This window comes from Pithys albifrons, chromosome 19, assembly GCF_047495875.1.
Source record: "Pithys albifrons albifrons isolate INPA30051 chromosome 19, PitAlb_v1, whole genome shotgun sequence".
Classification (NCBI taxonomy): Eukaryota; Metazoa; Chordata; class Aves; order Passeriformes; family Thamnophilidae; genus Pithys; species Pithys albifrons.
Genome location: NC_092476.1, coordinates 12793024 through 12812217, shown reverse-complemented (window position 1 = coordinate 12812217; position 19194 = coordinate 12793024). Strand labels below are relative to the sequence as shown.

At 46.1% G+C, this 19194-nt stretch overlaps 1 protein-coding gene across 5 annotated transcripts in view; it reads right to left on the bottom strand.

Annotated features, from left to right (window-relative positions):
• Nucleotides 1-19194, bottom strand: part of GAS7 (growth arrest specific 7) — a 103898-nt gene that overhangs the window by 40469 nt on the left and 44235 nt on the right. For 3 of the 5 annotated variants that reach the window (XM_071573569.1, XM_071573570.1, XM_071573571.1), the window contains exons 3-4: nt 4882-4953; nt 3207-3292 (exon numbers count right to left, since the gene is read on the bottom strand). In XM_071573569.1, the coding sequence (XP_071429670.1) occupies nt 3207-3292; nt 4882-4953 (158 nt within the window). Of the gene's footprint in view, nt 1-13; nt 62-3206; nt 3293-4881; nt 4954-5030; nt 5218-19194 lie in introns of those variants that run through there. The other 2 variants (XM_071573572.1, XM_071573573.1) reach the window with 2 other exon arrangements.

Below are 19194 nucleotides of genomic sequence, written 5' to 3'. Positions count from 1 at the left end.
GACAGTGTCCTACCCTTCCGTGGGATGGTGGCATCACACGCTCCTGAGGACAGGGACAGGGGTCCTAGTGTCCCATGGGGTGGAACTTTGCCCTCCTGGATACAGTGACAGGTACAAGAATGGTGACCTGGTTCTGCCATGCTGTGGGATGGTGACATTCACTGCTAGGGACAAGGATGGTGACAGTGTGCTGTGGGATGCCATCGTATCCCCTGGAGATGAGGACAAGGGTCCTGGGTTCCCACAGGTTGCCATTATGCCCCACTGGGGACAGGGATGGTGGTGGTAGTGTCCTGCCATCAGACAGTTCTTGCCTGTCTGTGGAATGGTGGCATTGTGCCCCCCTGGGGATAGGGACACAAATGTATTCCGCAGTCCCCTCAGGCTGGCAGTGCTCTCTGTCCCTTTTGCAGGGTACATGCTGGGGTACCTGGTGGAGCTCAGATGCTGTGGCAGCTGATCTGCAGCATGCAAGTTGCTCCTGGCATCACCACTGGGCTGTACTGGGGATCCCACCCGGTATACTGCTGCCTGGGGCAGTGCTCATCCGGGGACTGGACAGCCAGCAGCAGCATCATGTCTAGAGCTGCACACATGCAGTTCCATGGCTGTTCTGCTGTTCCCTGGTGGCAGCTGTGACAACCTGAATGGGCAGCATTTAGCTGCTCTCTAGGAAGCCATAAACAAGGGCTGGCCCTGCGCCCAGCACAACACAGCTTCGTGTTGTTCTCAGTTGTGGCTTTTTCCCCCCTTGACCTGTTTCCAAGAAATGTAGCTGAGCTTGCTGGAGGGACCTTGCCAGAGTTTGTTTGCATGGTGGCTGCCACCCAGGTTTAAGAAAGCACCCCAGTGAATGCCTGGGAGCTGCTCCACAGTGGGAAACAGCCTGTGCCAGGAACAGACAAGGAGGCAGTCAAAGTAAAGCAGCTTGGAATGTCCCAGGACACACAATAAGAGGGATGTGCCAAAAAGACTTTGAGGGTGTAGAGAACAGCTTCTTGCAACCAAGACTTTATGATCAGATGTTTTCCTTACTAAGGACTCTTCTGCAAAAGTTGCCACAGCTCCCAGGAAAAGCAGGTTCCCAAGCGGGTGTGGACACAAGCTGTTCTGAGAATTAATGGCACCAGCAGCCAGTTAGAGATTCAGTACTAGTTCAAAGCAGGGATGAAGCCAGGACTTCCATTTGGAAAAACCTGTAATAAAGGACCAATGGAAAGAAAATATCATGGAGGCTATAAAGGGAATGAAAGAAGTCATGAAAGGGATTTTTGACAGCTTGATGAGCAAAGCACTGAAAGGCTGAGAGAGCTGAGGTTGTTCAGTGTGAAGAGACGGCTCGAGGGAGTGCTTAGTATGACCTTTCAGTACCTGAAGCTGGCATACAAAAAGGTGGAGAGGCTCTTTGGACCAGGGCCTGGAGTGATAGAATAAGGGGCAATTGGTTTCACATTTACAGAGGGCAGGTTTAAATTAGGTATTAGGAAGAAATTCTTCCCTGTGAGGAACTGGCACACATTGCCCAGGGAAGCTGTGGCTGCCCCATCGCTGGAAGTGTCCAAGGCCAGGTTGGATGGGATTTGGAGCAACCTGATGTAACGGAAGGTGTCGCTGCCCATGGCAGGGGGGTTGGCACCAGATGGTCTTCAGCCTCCCTCCCAACAGAAAGTATTCTGTGACCCTATGACTCCCCACATATCTCAGATGTGAATTTGACTAAAAAGATGTTTATGAATTTGAGTGAGACTCAGCATTGTAAAAACAGAAGGTGGCAAATGTTGCTATAAAGGATGTTCTGGAGGAGTCAGTTAATCTGACCTATGTTCCAAGCCAACTACAAAAACATGGGAGTCAGATACCTTTTCTTTTTTTTTGCACAAGGATTAACATGGGGCTTTTTTGAAGGAAGTCACAGCCTACAAGTTTATTTGGGTTCTCTGAGGAGTCACAGCAGACGTGTGGACAGGGGTGTCTGGTAATGCACTGCGTAATTTTCTAAAATGTTTTTGTCCTAGTTTAGGTGCTCACTCTGTCTCTAGCCTGGACAAATTGCTTAGAGAAGCAGCAACATGGGCAGTTGAGTGGAAGATGTTTGAACTGCAAGGATCAAGGAGTCAAAGTGCTGGACTGTATCATGAGAGATGCCATGAACCTAAACCAGAAATACTAACCTAGGCAAGACAGACCACCTGAGGGCCAGGCTGAAGGCTACTACTTAGGAGGCAGCATGCGAGAAAGGAGGTTGAGGCAAAGGCTGATATTTGGCAGAAAATACAAGACTTAGACCAAGAAACGGAACAGCAGAGAGACACTGAGAGCACCAGACAAGCCATGTCGCATGGCAGCAGCACACCAGTCAAACATGCATTTCCCTGGGGGTATTTAATGAGTTCCACTGTAAAAGAACTTATCAATTTCATACAGGAATGCAACAGAAAACTCAGGTCTGGGACCAATAGGGGAACCCAGCGGGTGGGAAAGCACAACTCAACTGGACTGTGACCCACCAGCTATGGTAGTCACATGGTCATATGTTGATGGCAGGGAGTGAAAAGTTTCATGGGAGGAGCTGGACCTGCAGGGAAGACTCTCCCATGGACATGACATGGTGCAAGAAAAAGTGCAAAGATACTTATTGGAAATTTGGACAAACAGGCAGCAGAGGCCGGCTGCCCATGGGTCAGCATCTGGTAGGTCATCCCAGGGTGATGTGCTGGGTGAGGCACTGAGGAGTGGCTGTGAAAGAACAGGCTGGAATGGATGAAGTCATTAAGAAAAAAGCTTTGGACAAATTCTTTCTGAATATCGTCTTTGGGAGGGAAAGCTGGAGCTGCAGAAAAATACAATGAGATACAGACATGGGTGGATGTGGAAGTATAGAGAGAGGACTGAGCTGGACACAGGCTCAGGCTTCAGGCTGGAGTGCTAAGAAAATTCGTAGGGTTGTTAATAGTGACTGAAGTGGCCTAGTGGATTTTTCAGAAAGGAGTAACAGGACAAAAAACAACAAAGGGCTTTGGCATTTTTTTACTGTTTTACCAGCTGGACACAGACTAACTATTCCACATGGAACAAATCTGTCTGATCTGACAGTTTCTAAAGGAAAATGACTCTTGACCTCCTGCTCTGGGTGGATTCCTCAACTACTTAAGCAGAGACCCATTTATTCTTGGATACAGCTATTTGACTTTTTCACAAAAACTCACCTGGGGGTCCCCACTGGCTTTTCGAAGGCTCACATGACCAGAGTCAAGCTGGTGTACTGGGGTCCCAGAGATGTAGTAGCCATTCACTGTAAGAACAGATGGAGAGTTATCAGGCTTGCTGCTGGTGGCAAATAAAAAATTGCACACTTCAAAAACTAAACCCATAACTGAATATGCATATATACATCACAGTGCCTTTTCTGAGTCAACAATGTTCACTGCCTCCAGCCCTAAGAACTATGGGTGCTACTCCCCAACCAGATTCTGCAGAAGCTCAGACCATGGGCCCACTTTGCCCTCAGGACTCTGCAGTGGGCTCTTACCAAGAGTTGTGACAGGAGTTACTGGGCTGGAAAGAGCCAAGAAAAAGACACCTCTAGACTCAAATCAGTTCCCACAGCACTGTTTGGTAAAATGATGTGTTTGAACAAATGGGGTATGTTGTATCAGGTTGGTGTGGCCATGTTTTGGTGGCAGGGGGATTACAGGGATGGTCTCTCTGAGAAGCTGAGGACCTGTGGAGAGAGGAGCTGTCATTGGAGCTGGTTTACTGGCAGGACTTATGCTTAAAGCAGAGTTAAAACAAGATACTCAACTAAATTATAAATCCTTTGTTCACAACAAACTGCACAATCTGCAAGCAGACTTTCCACTCAGCTCTGCTGATAAGGAGGGACATCAGTTCAACAATTTTTCTGGAAAACATCCTCTAGCCTGCATTATTTACAGTCAGTTGGCAGCAATGGCCTTTACATTTAACACGTTTTATTCTAGAGTAACTTTTGATTTGCTTTGTCATTCTGCAGCACCCAGAGCTTTTTAGTACAGTTATGCACCTGATACTGTTACTTGATTTCCTGAAAGCTCAAGTCAGAATAGAGATGATGTGGTCACCCCTGTAGCTACCATAGGCTAAAACACTTTGCTGTGCATGTGCTCTGTATGCAAGAGCATCAGTGTGCCCACGTTCCTCTGCAACTCTTTAATTTCCCTGCCCCATCAGAAAGCAGAACTGGAAAAGGGCTTGTTGGGCCATCCTTTGCCTCCATGTTCCCAGAAGGAGCCACCCCAGCACTTGAGCAGACACTTCAGACACCCAGCCACAAGATGGACTGGCAGGGAAACAACAGTCAAGAAGACAGATCAGAAGGGAAAACTCCGCAATGGTTGCTCTGCTACACTTTCATGACCATGTAGCCTGGAGAAGAGAAGGGTCAAGGGAGAATGTAAAGCCCCTTCCAGTGCCTAAAGGGGCTACAAGAGAGCTGGAGAGGAACTTGGAACAGGGTTTGTAGTGACAAGACAAAGGAGAATGGCTTTAAGCTAAAGAAGGGTAGATTAAGATTAGATACTAGGAAAAAATTCTTCCCTGTGAGGGTGGTAAGGCCCTGGCACAGGCTGCCCAGAGAAGCTGTGGCTGCCCCATCCCTGGAAGTGTTCAAGCCCAGGTTGGATGGGGCTTGGAGGAACTTGGTCCAGTCAGAGGTGTCCCTGCCCATGGCAAAAGGGTAGAACAAGATGGTCTTTAAGGTGTCTTCCAACCCAAACCAGTCAATGATACCATGTGTACTTCAAGTCTACATTCCACTGTATCACAATATTTTCTTTTGCTTTGCTGAGTGGCAGAGAAGCAGATTCACACAGTGCAGTGGTCACACAGGGCATCAAACAGTACCTGCAGAACTCTTCTGTGACACAGGGCTCTTTGGAGTCCCAGGCACACTGCTTGGCCGCTCCCAGGTTGTTTCTGTTGAAGGAAAACATCACTGTAAGCGTGATAGAGGCCTTGCACACATACCAGAGTTATGACTATTACATACATACCAATGGGTCTGACCCTTAGTGTCCTCTGAACCAGGCTCTCACCCTGTGAGGAAGATGACTGCACCTCCCTGCATTTCCTATCTCCTCTCATCTCTTTCTGCTGTAGCTGCCAGCTGGGACGGGTGGAGACAGAGCAGATTGGAAGCTGCGTCACTGGTTCTTCCAGTGCAAGACTGCCCAGGGCAGATCACTGCCTGGGAGTGCTTACCTGACCTGCACTGACAGCCTCTCCAGGTGGACTTAAATCAAGCTCAGAGTGGGCCCTCTCTGCAGCCCACAGTGGCATCGTGCCGTGTGGCCGCAGCAGCCACAGCACAGCCAGCCTGGTCCTCAGCTTGGGAACAAGGACCAGGCAGTGGCAGCGCCTGTATCTGCTCTCTGCATAAAAGGAAGCTGTGAGTGACTCACGGACATCTTTTCAGTGACATATACACAAGCCGTAGTGCTTTTTTCCCCCCAAAAAAACCTATTTCCCTGGCAAATTTATTTTTTTCCACCCAGGTCACTTAGGAGCTGGGATATGCAATCATCTGTCACACCAATTGTGACACTCCAAAGAGTGCTGTTGCTTTCCTCCCTCAGTAGCCTCTGTAGTTTAACCATTCTGCTCATTTTCTCACTAAATGGAAGTTTCTTTTTGACCGCATGCTGAAGACAGACAATTTAATTGCAATTCTTTGTAAAAGTTGTGAACAGCAGACAGTGAAGTAAGAGCAGCAACTTCTGCAGAAGTCCAGTTAGATAAGCCAACCCACCATTCCTTTTGAATTAACATTTCATTTTCAAATTAACTACACAATACTGGCTGCCTGATGGTGTCAAATAAGAAAATTAGCAAGTCACTGTAATTAAGTCCAAGGACTACTTTGGCTATTTCATTTGAAACACATGGTTCCCCAAATCCCAACCAACCCTCAGTTCTGCCAAAGCCTGATATCCCGCATCTATGTCAGTATTCTGGATAGTCATGGTCGAGTGGTGATGGAGCATGAGAGGCTGAGGGCACCTTTGGTGGTAACAGTTTCAGGTTGGCAGGCAGCCCCTCCCTCAAGGCACCTAAGGCCTCCTGTCCCAGGTCAGTGATTATCTGTGTTCCAAATAGGATGCTAACATGCTTCAATAACCATAAAAGGCTTATCTTTACATAGACATTCATGCACATATGTATATACATACATGTATATATATGCTGTATCTACATATATGAATGCATATACATACATACAGATGTCCTTGGGGGATATATTAGGTTCATTATTTCAGGAAAGGACTCAGCATATGGATCCCAGATGGAAGCAGGTGTCATACCCCTGTGATGTCCCTGAGACATACGCCCTGTCTCGCACTCTTGCCCTCTCCCCAAGCCACAGCATACACACACACACACACACACACACACACAGAGCCACAGCTTGCAAAGAAAAATACTTTGAGCTATTTTTTCCATTGCAAGCACAAAACCTGATAAACTAGAAGTTTTGATGAATCATGGGGTAAAATATTTAAATTTTCATCTCCTTTTGTAAATTGGGTAGTAAGTATATATATCAATTCCATGTTAGGTCAATGAGGAAGAACTGGAATGTGTCTTAACTAAACAGAAGCAAAATCAAATGCTAAGAATTGTCTTTTATGAGTCAGTTTGTCTTGCCTTACAACCCATAAGTGCATGGTTAAATAAATTCTAATTTGCATTTATTGTAATGCAGAGGTAAACAATGCAGTATGCTTCCCATGTTTCTCAATTTTTTTCTAATGTAAATTGTTGATTAATGAATAATAATAATAATGAGTTGACTTGAAGACAATTGTTTTGAAGACTGGCTTTTGGAGACCTCTCAGGAGGGGCTGTGATGCCCACTGATGCTGTGCCCCAGCACAGTCAGTGAAGTAATGGGTTTTTGACATTAGCAGCAAAGAAAGTTACCTTCATATTTGGCTTGGGGCTATTTTGCAAGCATATCTGTCTACAGTATTTTTGCAACCACACAGAGGAATGTACCTAAAAACCTACCAAATATATCTGAAATGTAATTAATTGGTTAAAATTACCAGCTGCTTCTTGTAAATGGTCTCTGGTTTGTCTGCACACTGCTGTGGAGCTGCTGTGCAGTCTCATTCTTCCCCTCTGCCACACAGAAAGCCTAGACATATAACTTGAGGGCAGAAATTTCATACATGAAAGAGTAGTGCCCAGTGGTTAGTAGATTTGTGAATTCTGTGTCTTGATAAGTTCTTCAAAATAAAGTGATTGTGGAGTTAAGCACATTGAAAAATAAAACAAAAATGCTATAAAATGCATAAAATAAAAATAACTTCATTTATTGGGTAGAAAATTAAAAGAATGAGAGCATTTTTACTCTATTTATTTTGAGTGCCATGAGAAAAAAAGTCCACTTCTGCACACAGAGTAACAGATATTATTCCAGCAGCCCAAGCAGGGATAAGAAGTAATCCAGATATGGACAGCACTGCTGGAATGCCATCTACTGGAAACAATAGAATTTACCAAGGTAAAATTGTACCATTACAAATTTCTCTTCAGCTTAGTCACGACTAGAAGTGAGAGTGGGGATTAGAAGTGAGTGGGTGGATGACTTTTTTCTCCACAGCAACACAGGAAAGGCTTGTTGAGAGATAGTGCACTGTCTGATACAGCCAAGACAGAGCCTCGTCTTGGAGCCTTTCCTGGTGCTTGGAAAAGCTGAAGACTACTTGTAACCCTGTAGCAAAGCAATGATCACAGTTATTAGGAATAGATTCAATATTGGCCTAGATTTTATATCCAACCCAATTTTCAAGAGAGAGTGCTAGAGTCAAGCTAAAGCCTTGCATTCTGAGAGCGCAGTTTAACACTGGCAGATGAAGACCAACAAGTTCTGTCCTCCCGTACCAGCCACATGTTATTTCATCCATTTAATTGGTGAGGAGAAGGAATAACTAGTAGTTTTTTTGTCACCCTCTGAACTGTGAAGGAGGTCTGTGAGCAAAAAGAAGTCCTGCAGCCCTGGTCCAGGGCTTGGATCCCTGGTGTAGTGCAAGGTGCAAGGTGCCCCTGCCCATGGGACAACTGCAGGTATTCCCTGCATGGGGCTGGTACAAGGTGCCTTCCAATCCAAACCATCCAATGGTCCTATGAACAGCAAGGCAGGAGAAAAACACTTGTTCAAACTGAAATGACATAGTAAAAGGAAAAATGGTTACAAGATTTAAACTATACTTGCCAACAGAACTAGAGAGGGTTTTCACAGATGTGGTTAAACATTTCCTACCAAAGGAAAGTAGAAACCTTCAGTGTTGGGGGAAGAAAGTTCAATTTGTATCTCTTTGGCAGAATGAGAAATGACATGATGTGTCAGGCTTTCAAAGAACTATATATTTTGGGGTGTAATTTTAGTCAAGAAACAGTTTGTGAGGATGTCTTGAGGCAGACAATTTTTGTGATCAAATTACAATGTCCAAATAAGAAACTTTTTGTCCTTTTTCCATGAATCTAGTAACACTCTGAGGTCAAAGCAGCTGCTTTCCAGTCTGAACATAACAACATCTGCCAAACATCAAGGTTTTATGTGTTAGCACAATCCCTCATGTGTGCTTATATTGCTTTCAGGAATTGATTTAGTACCTCTGCGTGGTGTCATGTGTAGTTCTATTTTAGGAGCTAAATGCTCCATAGTTTCATCATTGTTTAAACTACAAGAATGGGGCAGATCAAGCCAGAGGACCTCTGGGTCTGCTTACTGTGCAGAAACCTTTCCTGATCTTAAGGATCTGTAGCAGCTGCCATGTGTCACCCTACTACTGGTGCCTTCATAACTCATGCCTTCATAAATATGTCTGGAGTTTGTTTTGGCTTTAGGAGCAATACATTTGTGATGCTGAGCAGCTCCAAACCCAGTTTCTGCCCTGAATAACCTGAAGCTATGCAGGTTGCACAGGCTGAGGATGAAGATGGGCAGACATGGATGAAGAACAACAACAGAACATGTTATTCCTAAATGTCACAAGAAGAAACCCTGCAAACTACTCCCAAACTGTTACTTAAAACAAGAACTAGAAGTCATATGTGCAGAAGGGTAGAATAAGTCCCCACAGTCTTACCTTATCTCTTGCATTCACTTTGCTCTTGCCAATGGCAGGTAGGAAACACCTGTATGTGCAAATTTCCAAACCTTCTGTAACCTTCCTCTGCTTTTCCACTGCATCTCCACAGGCTCTCAGCAAGGTTTGTAGCCTGTCTGTGACTCCCCAAAGGGAAAAGATTGGTTGGCCCTGTGAGTCAGAGAGAGGGCAAACAGCCCTGTTTTGGAAAGGTTTTCTTTAACAACACAGTACCACACTCCCAGCCCAAACCTTCCATCTGCCTGGAGGCCTCACGCTCCAAACTGAACCTCCCCAGACAGGAAAAGAGACGTCTCAGGGGTCTTGCACCTCATGTCCCCTTTCTGGCTGAGATCTTCCACACATTGAGATAAACTGACAAGGGTTTCATGGCACTTCACCTCTTGATATTGTGTGTGGTAGAAAAGAGCCCAAAGGAATGGCCAGGGGAGTGCGGGGGTTTGGGCATGTAAGGAGGGAACATCACTTGCACTGCTCTGAGACTGGTGTGAACCATTCAAAACTTTTGAAGCAGAGGACAATACAATGAAAATGTTTTCCTTCTGTTTCAGAGGATGAGTAGCACAAGCAGATTTTGTTTATTGGAATGAGCAGGTCTCACCTCTGCATCAGTTCACAGAACTCAGACAAGATTGTTACACATCAGGTCAGTTATTATGGTGTCAGAACCACCTTGTGATGTGTGTGTAGGTTCATGGAGCTGGAGTGGCTCCATATCCCTCATGACAGGGCCCTGGAGCCCACACAGGCAAGCCCCAGAGTGGCTGTCAGTCACAAACAGCCTGGGAAAACTGGAACCCCAAGCTCCTGGAGCCTCTGCCCCAGGCTGGGATTGGCAGGCACAGTGAGAGTACTGCCCCCATGCTGGTCTGGAACCCCAGTGTGGCTGGTTTGTCAGAGGACCTGCCTGGGGGTTTGGCCGCAGAGACAAGAGCAGATAAAACCAGATCCATAGAGAATGGAGGTTTTCCTTGACCCTCCTTTTGTTATTAATGTATTTATAGAAGGACTTTTTGTTATCCCTAACAGAATTAGCCAAATTAACTTCAAATTGCACTTTTCTTTTCCTGATTTTTTTCCTGCATGACCTATCTATCTTCATAAATTCTTCCTAAGTAGCCAGCCCTTTTTTCCACAGTCGGTAAACTTTCTTTTTATCCCTGATTTCTTTCAGAATCTCCCTATTTAACCAAGCCAGCTGTTCTTCCCCTCCGGCTGGCCTTTGGGCACACTGGGACAGCCTGTTGCTGTGCACTCAAAATTGCCTGCTTGAAACATGTCCATCCCTCCTGGACCCCCGTGTTCTCAAGGGTTGTTTCCCAGGGTATGCTCTGAATTAGGTTTTTGAATAGGCCAAAATCTGCCCTCTGAAAGTCCAGGGTAGAAGTTTTAATGATGGCTCTCCTTGCATCCCTGAGGATTGAAAATTCTATTATTTCATGGTCGCTGTGCCCCAGGCGGCCTCCAACCACTCCATCTCCCACCAGCCCCCTCTCTGTTTGTAAACAGTAGGTCTAGCAGGGCCTTACCCCTGGTAGGCTCATTTACAAGTTGATGAAGGAAATTATCCTCTATACACTCCAGGAAACTCCTAGACTGCCTCTTCTCTGCTCCCAGCAGAGTATTAAGCTCCCAGCAGATATCTGGCAGGTTAAAGTCACCCACAAGAACAAGGGCTGGAGATTTTGAGACATCTGCCACCTGCTGTAGAATAATTCATCTCCTTCGTCATCCTGGTTGGGCGGTGTGTAACAGACACCCACAAGGGTGTCAGCCTTGTTGGCCTTGCTCCTGATTCTGGTCCACAGGCACTCAACCTTGTCACTGCTGACCTCAAGTTCAACAGAGTCAAGAGACTCTCTAACATATAAAGCCACCCCTTCACCTCTCCTACCCTGCCTGTCCTTTCTGAAGAGCTTGTAGTCCCCCATAGCAGCACTCCAGTCATGTGAGTCATCCCACCATGTTTCTGTCACAGCAACTACATCATAGTTTTCCTGTTGCTCTGTGGCTTCCAGCTCCTCTTGTTTCCCACACTGCATGCATTGGTGTACATGCACTTCAGCTGGGCCATTAATTTTACTCTCAACTCAGGCTCTACATCCTTAGGCTTATCTCTGGAGAGCCCAGTTTCAGTCCCTTCCCCCTTCAAACCTATTTTAAAGCCCTCCTAACCAACCCTGCCAACTTATGGGCTACAGTTCTTTTGCCCTTCCTAGATAGATGAAGCCCATTGGGTTTGAGGAGACTGGGCAACACGGAGTTTGCCCCATGATCAAAAAACCCAAAATTTTGACGGTAGCACCATCCCCTAAGCCACCTCTTGGTAAGCTGGGCTTTCCTAAACCTCTCCTCACTTATCTCCTCATTCATCCCGGCTAGCACAGGAACTGAGGTAATTACTACTTGTGCTCCTGTCCCATGAAGTGTGAAGAAAACCAGTGTTGAGATGCTGAAAAGCAGCAAGGAAGTTCAGTACTTGCAAACAATTCTCAGCTCTTCTGGATTACTTGCTGGACCCAACGTGAGAGATGAGTGGATGGAAGGAATATATCCACAACCTCCTCTCTGCCTAATATTTTTCATCTCTCTGAGTCAGTTAAGGAGCTTAGAAGGATTTGGTCTCTGTGTTGATTTTTTTTTCATGCCTCACCGGCTACAGTCAGCTCTCACTCCAACTAAACTTATGAACTGCAGCTCAAATAGTAAGTAATCTATGGAAACATGAAAGACATGTCAAGCATTTTCATTACATGTTTTTTCTCATACAGATAAAACTTCTAGTGACATTTTCCCTCTGATAAAGGATACCCTAACTAAAGGGTACAATAACCTGTCCTGGTAAAGTGGCCTAAACTCTAGAAAAAACAAAGTGTGTCTCAGGAAGTGCTGGAAGCAGCATTATTATCACTGCTAAGCCTGCAGTGAAGGGCTTGCTTTTGTCACATGTGTTTGCAAAAGGAGATGCATGGTACATATGCCAGTAATCATTTTGAATGTTCAAGTGAGGGCTCTTACCAGCAGCTTTTCCTGTGCAACAAGCACCTCTACGTTCAACACAGAATTCAAGAACTCTTGGATGGTACCTGTCTCCATGGTGCACCTTTCAGGACTGAGGTTAAAAGCTGTATGGCAGCCTCAGTCTCTTTTTTATTGTACTGCCTGTGGGGTGAAACTGGTTTTCAGTTCTGACAGTACAACTTCTGCTGAACTAGTTCATGCACTACCTGGTACTCTGCTTTCAGCACTTGTGAGCCTGACTCTCACGTTTGATGCAGGTGCAGAAAGATTTGCATCTGTCACTTCTACCGACTTTCCTGTCTTTTTCTCATTAGGCATAAGGATGGAGGTAAAGGCCAGGGTCCTGGGAGGCCCATGGAGGAGTGTTAAGGAACTGTGAAGATGACCATGTCACTGATCAGAGACTCATGCATGGGCTGGTTGTTGGGGCCTTTTGAGCTGATTCTGCTACAGGTGACCCGTAGGTACTGCAGGGCTCCCGGAAGCCCAAAGAGGGCTCCAAAATGTGGGAGCACAAAGAGGAAGGAGCTGCTGTGCTGAATTAGGAGAGTATTCAGTCTCTTCAACACATGCAGAAGTCCCTTTGAGTTTCAGTGGCTATTCTCTGACCCAGCGAGTGTCCTAATGGCAACAGTATCACATACAAGCTGACCACAACCACTGTTACCATCTCTTGCCTGCCCAGGCTGTCCCAGGCACTGCTCATGACAGCAGCCGTGGACAAGGCAGAAGGAGGATGAAAATTGGTGGAGTTTCCAGCTGTGAACTCCAGTGGGCCCTAGATATGTCAGCACTTAACCACTCAAACTGGGAATTTTTAGCAGTTACTGGTTGATACCCTGGTAAATTTTCTTGCAAAACAAAGACAGCAACACGCTGGATGGAAAGAACTTCCCTGGAAGTGTTTAAGGTCAGGTTAGATGTGATCTGAAGTAACCTGGTGTAGTGGGTGGCATCCCTGGCCGTGGCAGGGCATTTGGAACAAAATGAGGATTCAGGTCCCTTCAAACCCACACCATTCTGTGATTCTGTGGTTATGCTAACCCCACTGCTCACCAGCCATAGGATGTCAGGAACTTAAGTGAACAAAGGTGAAGGGTAAATCAAGATAAACAGGAAAGGGCATCCAGGAAGACAGAAACAGAAAAGCTGACCAGTGGTACCAGGATACTGTGTAATACTTATTTAGAGGAAGACCAAGAAAATTCCTGCTTTTCAGGAGACAGAGAACTGTTTAGTAAATGGGAATGACCTAACACAATGGACAAAAAAAGGCTGGAAATAAGAAAACACCATGTAAGGTTGAGCTCAGCTGTGAAAGCAAGGTGGCAGCAAGCCACACGCACACCAGTGTCATAAGTACATAATTCATCTTTAATGCAATGGACAAGGTAGCTGGAGTGCCATTGTTTGATTAATGCAAGAGGTATTTCAGCTGCAGCCCATCACTGAATTTCTTCAGCATAATCAAATATTTTCCTGCTGAATCTACCACCCACACACAATTGTAAACCCCTCCCACAGACACTGAGCAACTTGTTAACCACATAGTAGCTGTGCATTCTGGGCACATGGTACTTTGAACTCAGCATGGCAGTGCCATCCTAGGGCTATCCTTTCAGAAAACACAGAAAGGGCACCCCTGCCAAACAGGCTGGAAACTTTTTCCTGTTTTCTTACAGTTCAGTAAGTGCATGTGCAGTACCATCTGCTCTGTCGGCTCCCTTCAGCCTTACAGCAGTTTCACATTTGAAAAGAGGATTAACAAGGGTGTCAAAGCAGAGGAGATTGCTCATGCCAGCTTTATTAAGGTGGGTGAGTATTATCCATGCTCAGAAGATGCCCACCACCAAACCCTCAAAACAGCAGCTAGCAAGTACATATAGTTATTTCACAGAAAATGGCAGGTAGGAGATTTACAGGGCAGAAATTATTTCACTGCACCTTCACCTACCTCCAGAAGACCCACGGATTGACCAGAGGTACTCAGGGCTGAATGTAGACATCCACATTCTCTCTATCTGACCTCTCTCCCAGACAGGATTTCTTCCTGTTCACAATCTTCCTGACAGCTCAATACATGGAAGGTTTTGAAAACTTTCCACACGGTGATTTTGCAACACAGAGCAGCCTGGGGACATTTATTTCTTGAAATTCCAGCAGAACAACAAAGCTTCTCACTGACTTGCTGCAATGGTACATGTTTTGGAAGGAGACAGACAGGGACAATCTCAGCTGGATGGTGACGGGGACACAGGCCCACAGCACTTCATCTGAACACCAACTGGCTTTTCTTTAGGGACATCACACACAACACCACCTCACCAGAGTCACAGGCAGAGATGGAGGAGCATGCAGAAAGCACTGGGACATTTATCAAGACTCGAGAGAGTTCACCTGAAATATGAAGGCAACAAGAAAACCAGCAGCTTCTAGAGGCCTTATTTCATGATTCTTCAAACAGGTCAACACCAGACATGACCTGAGAGTCCAAGGAGACAGTGGTGGGGAGCAGATGGACAGCTGGCCTTGAGGGACGAAGCCCACCACTGTCTGCTGGGGTAAAGCCAACAAAAAGGGCAGCAAAGTTCTGGTGACAGAGGAGTAACAAATAGCCTGTGTTCATATTTTTTCTGAGGCAAATAGAGGAATTCAGTGGGCAGCCAGGTGGTTTCAAAGGAAGCATGGGAGCTATGCATGAGGGTCTTACACTCTCTCCAGCCCTCCTACACTTTTTTGCCCCTTGCCTGCAAACAGGACCTCGAACCCTATCCATCTCAAGATGTATAAACCCCCTTCTCCCTCAGTCCATCAGCTGCCATCACCTCCAGCTGTCAATACCTTCCCCCATCCTTGGGAAGCAGGAGCAGTCACACCTAAAAGTCCCTCTTGGCCACAAGAAAGAGTCAGCCAGGGAGGGTGGGCTGCATACTATTCTCCCCTCATCCAGAGTCACCAGCACCATGGCTCCAGCCCAGGATTCCTCCGCAGGATAGCTGGAGTTCAGGAAATGGGGACAAATGGGTCAGGCTGCTTACACACTTCAAACAGCCAATTCCTCTTCCCTTGGCCATGCAGTGGATGTGGGAAAACATGGACTGAGCACATGTTCTAGAGCGCTTATGGTAGTTCAAGGGGCTGTGGGTGATGCTGTGACTGGAGAAAGCAGGGAGGCATGGGCTTGGAGACAGCCAAATACTGTCTAAGAGAAGATTTTAACATCTAAAACCTGATGGGTAAAAAAGCTAAGGCAGAATAGCATTGTTCACTTCCCAGAGTAACCACTGGCCTCCCATTCATTGTTATAAGAGCAGAAAAGTATCACCCCTCCCTCTGCTCAACCCAACTGCACACAAAATGCATTTTTTGTCTGTTCAGACCTAGCAGTTTCTACCACATAGAAAAGCTTTCTCTAGGGCTGACAGCTTTCTAACACTGAGCCAAAGCTCTGGCTGGCTCCAAGCCATATGCTGTGGCTACCTTGAATGAGGCCAAATGTGCTATGAGGAAGGAGGTCTTCTCCCTGGGACATCCCTGAGGCTGTACTGGCAGAGCCTGCCTCTCCTTTCCATCACCTCCTCCATCCTCCACATCAGCTTCTGGGCTATTCTTAGGACTTGTGCAATGCAGGTATCTAAAGACATTTCTTTTTAAAACCATTACCACACCAGGTCATATTTCTGTTATTTCCTAAACCTGTCAGGACTTTCTGCTTCTGAGTAAATATTTTTGCCCATGTCTTTACTGGGTAAAACTGAAATTCTTGTCTGTGAGGATTTTGAGGCCCTGGCACAGGTTGCCCAGAGAAGCTGTGGCTGCCCCATCCCTAGAAGTGTTCAAGGTCAGGTTGGACGGGGCTTGGAGCAACCTGGTCTAGTCGAAGGTGCCCTTGCCCGTGGCAGGGGGTTGGAGCAAGATGTTCTTTAAGGTCCCTTCCAACTGAAACCATCCTGTGATTCTATGATTCTGTGATTTGCAGAGCTATTGGCTTGGCCTTCCTCAGGTAGTTGCCAGGAATATTACAGCATTCCAGACACCCAACCTCCCTCAAAGAGATGCCCCTCCTCTGACGTGTGAGATGTGTGTATGCATGAACATACAGCTGGAGGAAGTAAGTGTAGAAACAGGGTGTGGCATTATACAGTTGTCCTACTTATCCTACACACTGATGGGGAAGAAAGCCAGGGCAGATATTTTGGACGTGAAGGGAGGTGTGTGCACCATATGACCTGATATGCAGAGGCTGTTTGTGCAGTCCTCTCTGTTCCTGCAGACACCATCATGGCTCCATTCTGTTATGGGAGCAGTAAGGGATGATAATCCCATACAAGGAAACTGAGGACATTTCTTAAGTTCCCCTTCAGTTCTAGGCTGTGAGGTCAGATCCTTGGTGAGGTTCATGCCAGAGCCAGCTTTACCTGTCTGTGGAGTAGGTACTGTCACTGAGGCTCTCCCTAAAGTCAATGAAGAGAGACATACAGGGGGCAGTTCACATTAAATATATTAGACACCTACATTGTGAGAATAATTGGGAGGTAAAGGTAAGCGTTTCTTTTCATGAACAAATAGTGAGACTGGAAGATCCAAAAAAAGGCTTTTGCACTGTGGGAAGAAGAAAGAAAATGGTGAAGTAGAGATGATGCAGCACCAGGCATAGTCAGAAAGGTGAGTTATTGGACAGACAGGTCACCTCTTATCTTTAGGAGGAGGGAGAACAGTGTTCAGGTGGGGAACAGCTCAGAGCTCCACCATACCAAAACTTGTACAGCTTTTGCCTGCTGACCTTCTTCAAAGGCTGTGTCCCTCCCTGCTCCCAGCCACAAACCCATCCCAGCAGATGGGACATGCAGTGTGAAGTCCACCCGCTGCTGCATTCCTGGCCTTTCCCTGGAAAGCTCAAGGGCAGGACAGGGAGGAGCAGGACCTGGCCCAAAACATAGTGGGAATATTGAGCACAGTTGCACATGAAAAGAAGCAAACTAAATATTCCTCTGAACTCATTTTAAGATCCTCTGACAACCAGAAAAAGCAAACCAGCAGCGTGACAAGAGCCTGGTTAGATGTGATGAATGTAAAAATTGGGTAAATACAAAGATATCTGAAAAAAAAATAATTCCCATGTGAGTCCCAGGCATTCATCATTCTCTACACTCATAAGTATTTTTCATATAGTTTAGGGTTTACAGACTGAAAAAACAGGTCTGAAGGGAGTTCAGGAAGTCACTCTGTCCCTGTTGTGCCTCAGAGCAAGGCAAACATGAATTTTCATGGTTTTGCATAACCTGCTCTGAGAGATCTCTAGTGATACAGACTCCCAGGCAACTCTCCACTCCCACACTTCAGTATCTTAGAGAGCTTGGAAAGGTTAGTTATCTTGGTTGCAACTGAAGTGTGTTACCGTGTCTTCTAGTGATGACAGGCATTGCAAACAGTCTTCTCCCTCACCACGTTTTAGGCACTGAAAGCCTACTTCCACATCCCCATCTGCATCTTTCCCTTCCTAGGGAAGACACCCCCAATCTCAGCATTTGCCCACAGGCTATGTGTCCCGTATCTCCCATCAGTTTTGCTACTCTCTTCTGGGCTTTATCCAGCTGACTCACATCATTCCTGAAGTTCAGCATCCAATCAAGATAAAATATTCCAGCTCAGACTTTATAATTTCCTTGTAAAGTTGGAGGCTTATTTCATGCCTCACAGACAACACTCCTATTTATACAATGAAAAATGCTTGCTGGTTTGTACTAGCACAACACTGCTGGCTCACACTCAGCTCTAGATCCTAGAGAGCCCTGACATCTTTGTCTGTAAACTTTCCATTGCCTGTCTTTGTCACTTCATTTTTTCTGATGAAATCTCGTATCTTAAGTGCATCTTTACTGAACAGCATCCTCCTATTCCAGGGTGATTGTGAATTCTGAGCCTGTTCTGTGCAGCTCACTATGTTCTTCCAAGCTCCAGCTAAAAGTTATTGTTTGAATAAGTGCCCTCAATGCCAATATGCCATTCATTATTGGAAATGCTGACCAGAATGAATTCTCGGGCAGATCGCTGCAGGATTCCCTTCAGTACAAACTTTGACAAGGGACCATTGATGACCATGCTCTGAGAATGATCTGCCAAACAGTTCTGCATCAGCTTATTGTAATTTAACTATAGTCCCCTTTTTGTTTTCCCTCTAGCCAGCTTTCAAACTGCCTTTTGCTTCTTTTAAGACCTGTTTTTCTATCAATGAATTGTCTTTCCTTCATGAGGGACCCTGCTCACAGACCCTGCCCTGAGGCTGGGGAAGAAGGTTAGCTACAGTCCTACTCCATAAGAAGGCCATACCTTTTCTCACCGCTGCTTTTCAATCAATGATAGAAGTGCTAAAACTACCACAGACCTGCCAAGAAAGACTGCTCTTGATAGCATCGCCCATTAGAAAGGCAGTGGGTGCCAGCAAGGCCCCAGAGAAGGGGAGAAAGGTGCTCTCTTGTGCTCTCACTCAACCCAAGGCTCAGCCACAGCCTTGAGCTGTATGAATCCCCTCACTCTGTACTGGAATGTGCCTCCCACTGAGTGGCGACTGGTTGGGCACCCAGGACAGCTGGAGTGCTGCAAGTGGAGGACATGCCACTTTGAGGATGTCCAAACACAGCATTTACATGAATAGCAGTGAAGCCAATGCCTGGAGCTTCCACATATGTTCACCATACTATGTGATTGTCTTTCATCTCATGCATGAGAGATCTACAATGGAAGGGACAACCAAAGGCAGGATGTGTGACAGCAACACCTAAGGGACATGTAGAAAAAGAAAGCAATCTTTTGGATATGTGAGCCTTGGTGAACCTTTTGGATCTGTGAGGCTCAGGCTCCAGGAGACCTTTCAGACCGCTGCTCAACCTAAAATGCAGTGTGCTACATTTGCTGTCTAACAGTAACCCTAAAGGAAAAGCCAGAGTGGAGCACTCCAGTAATTAACTGCATTTAGTGAGAGGCCCAAACTGGGTCCATGTCTCTGGACTCTGGAAAGAGG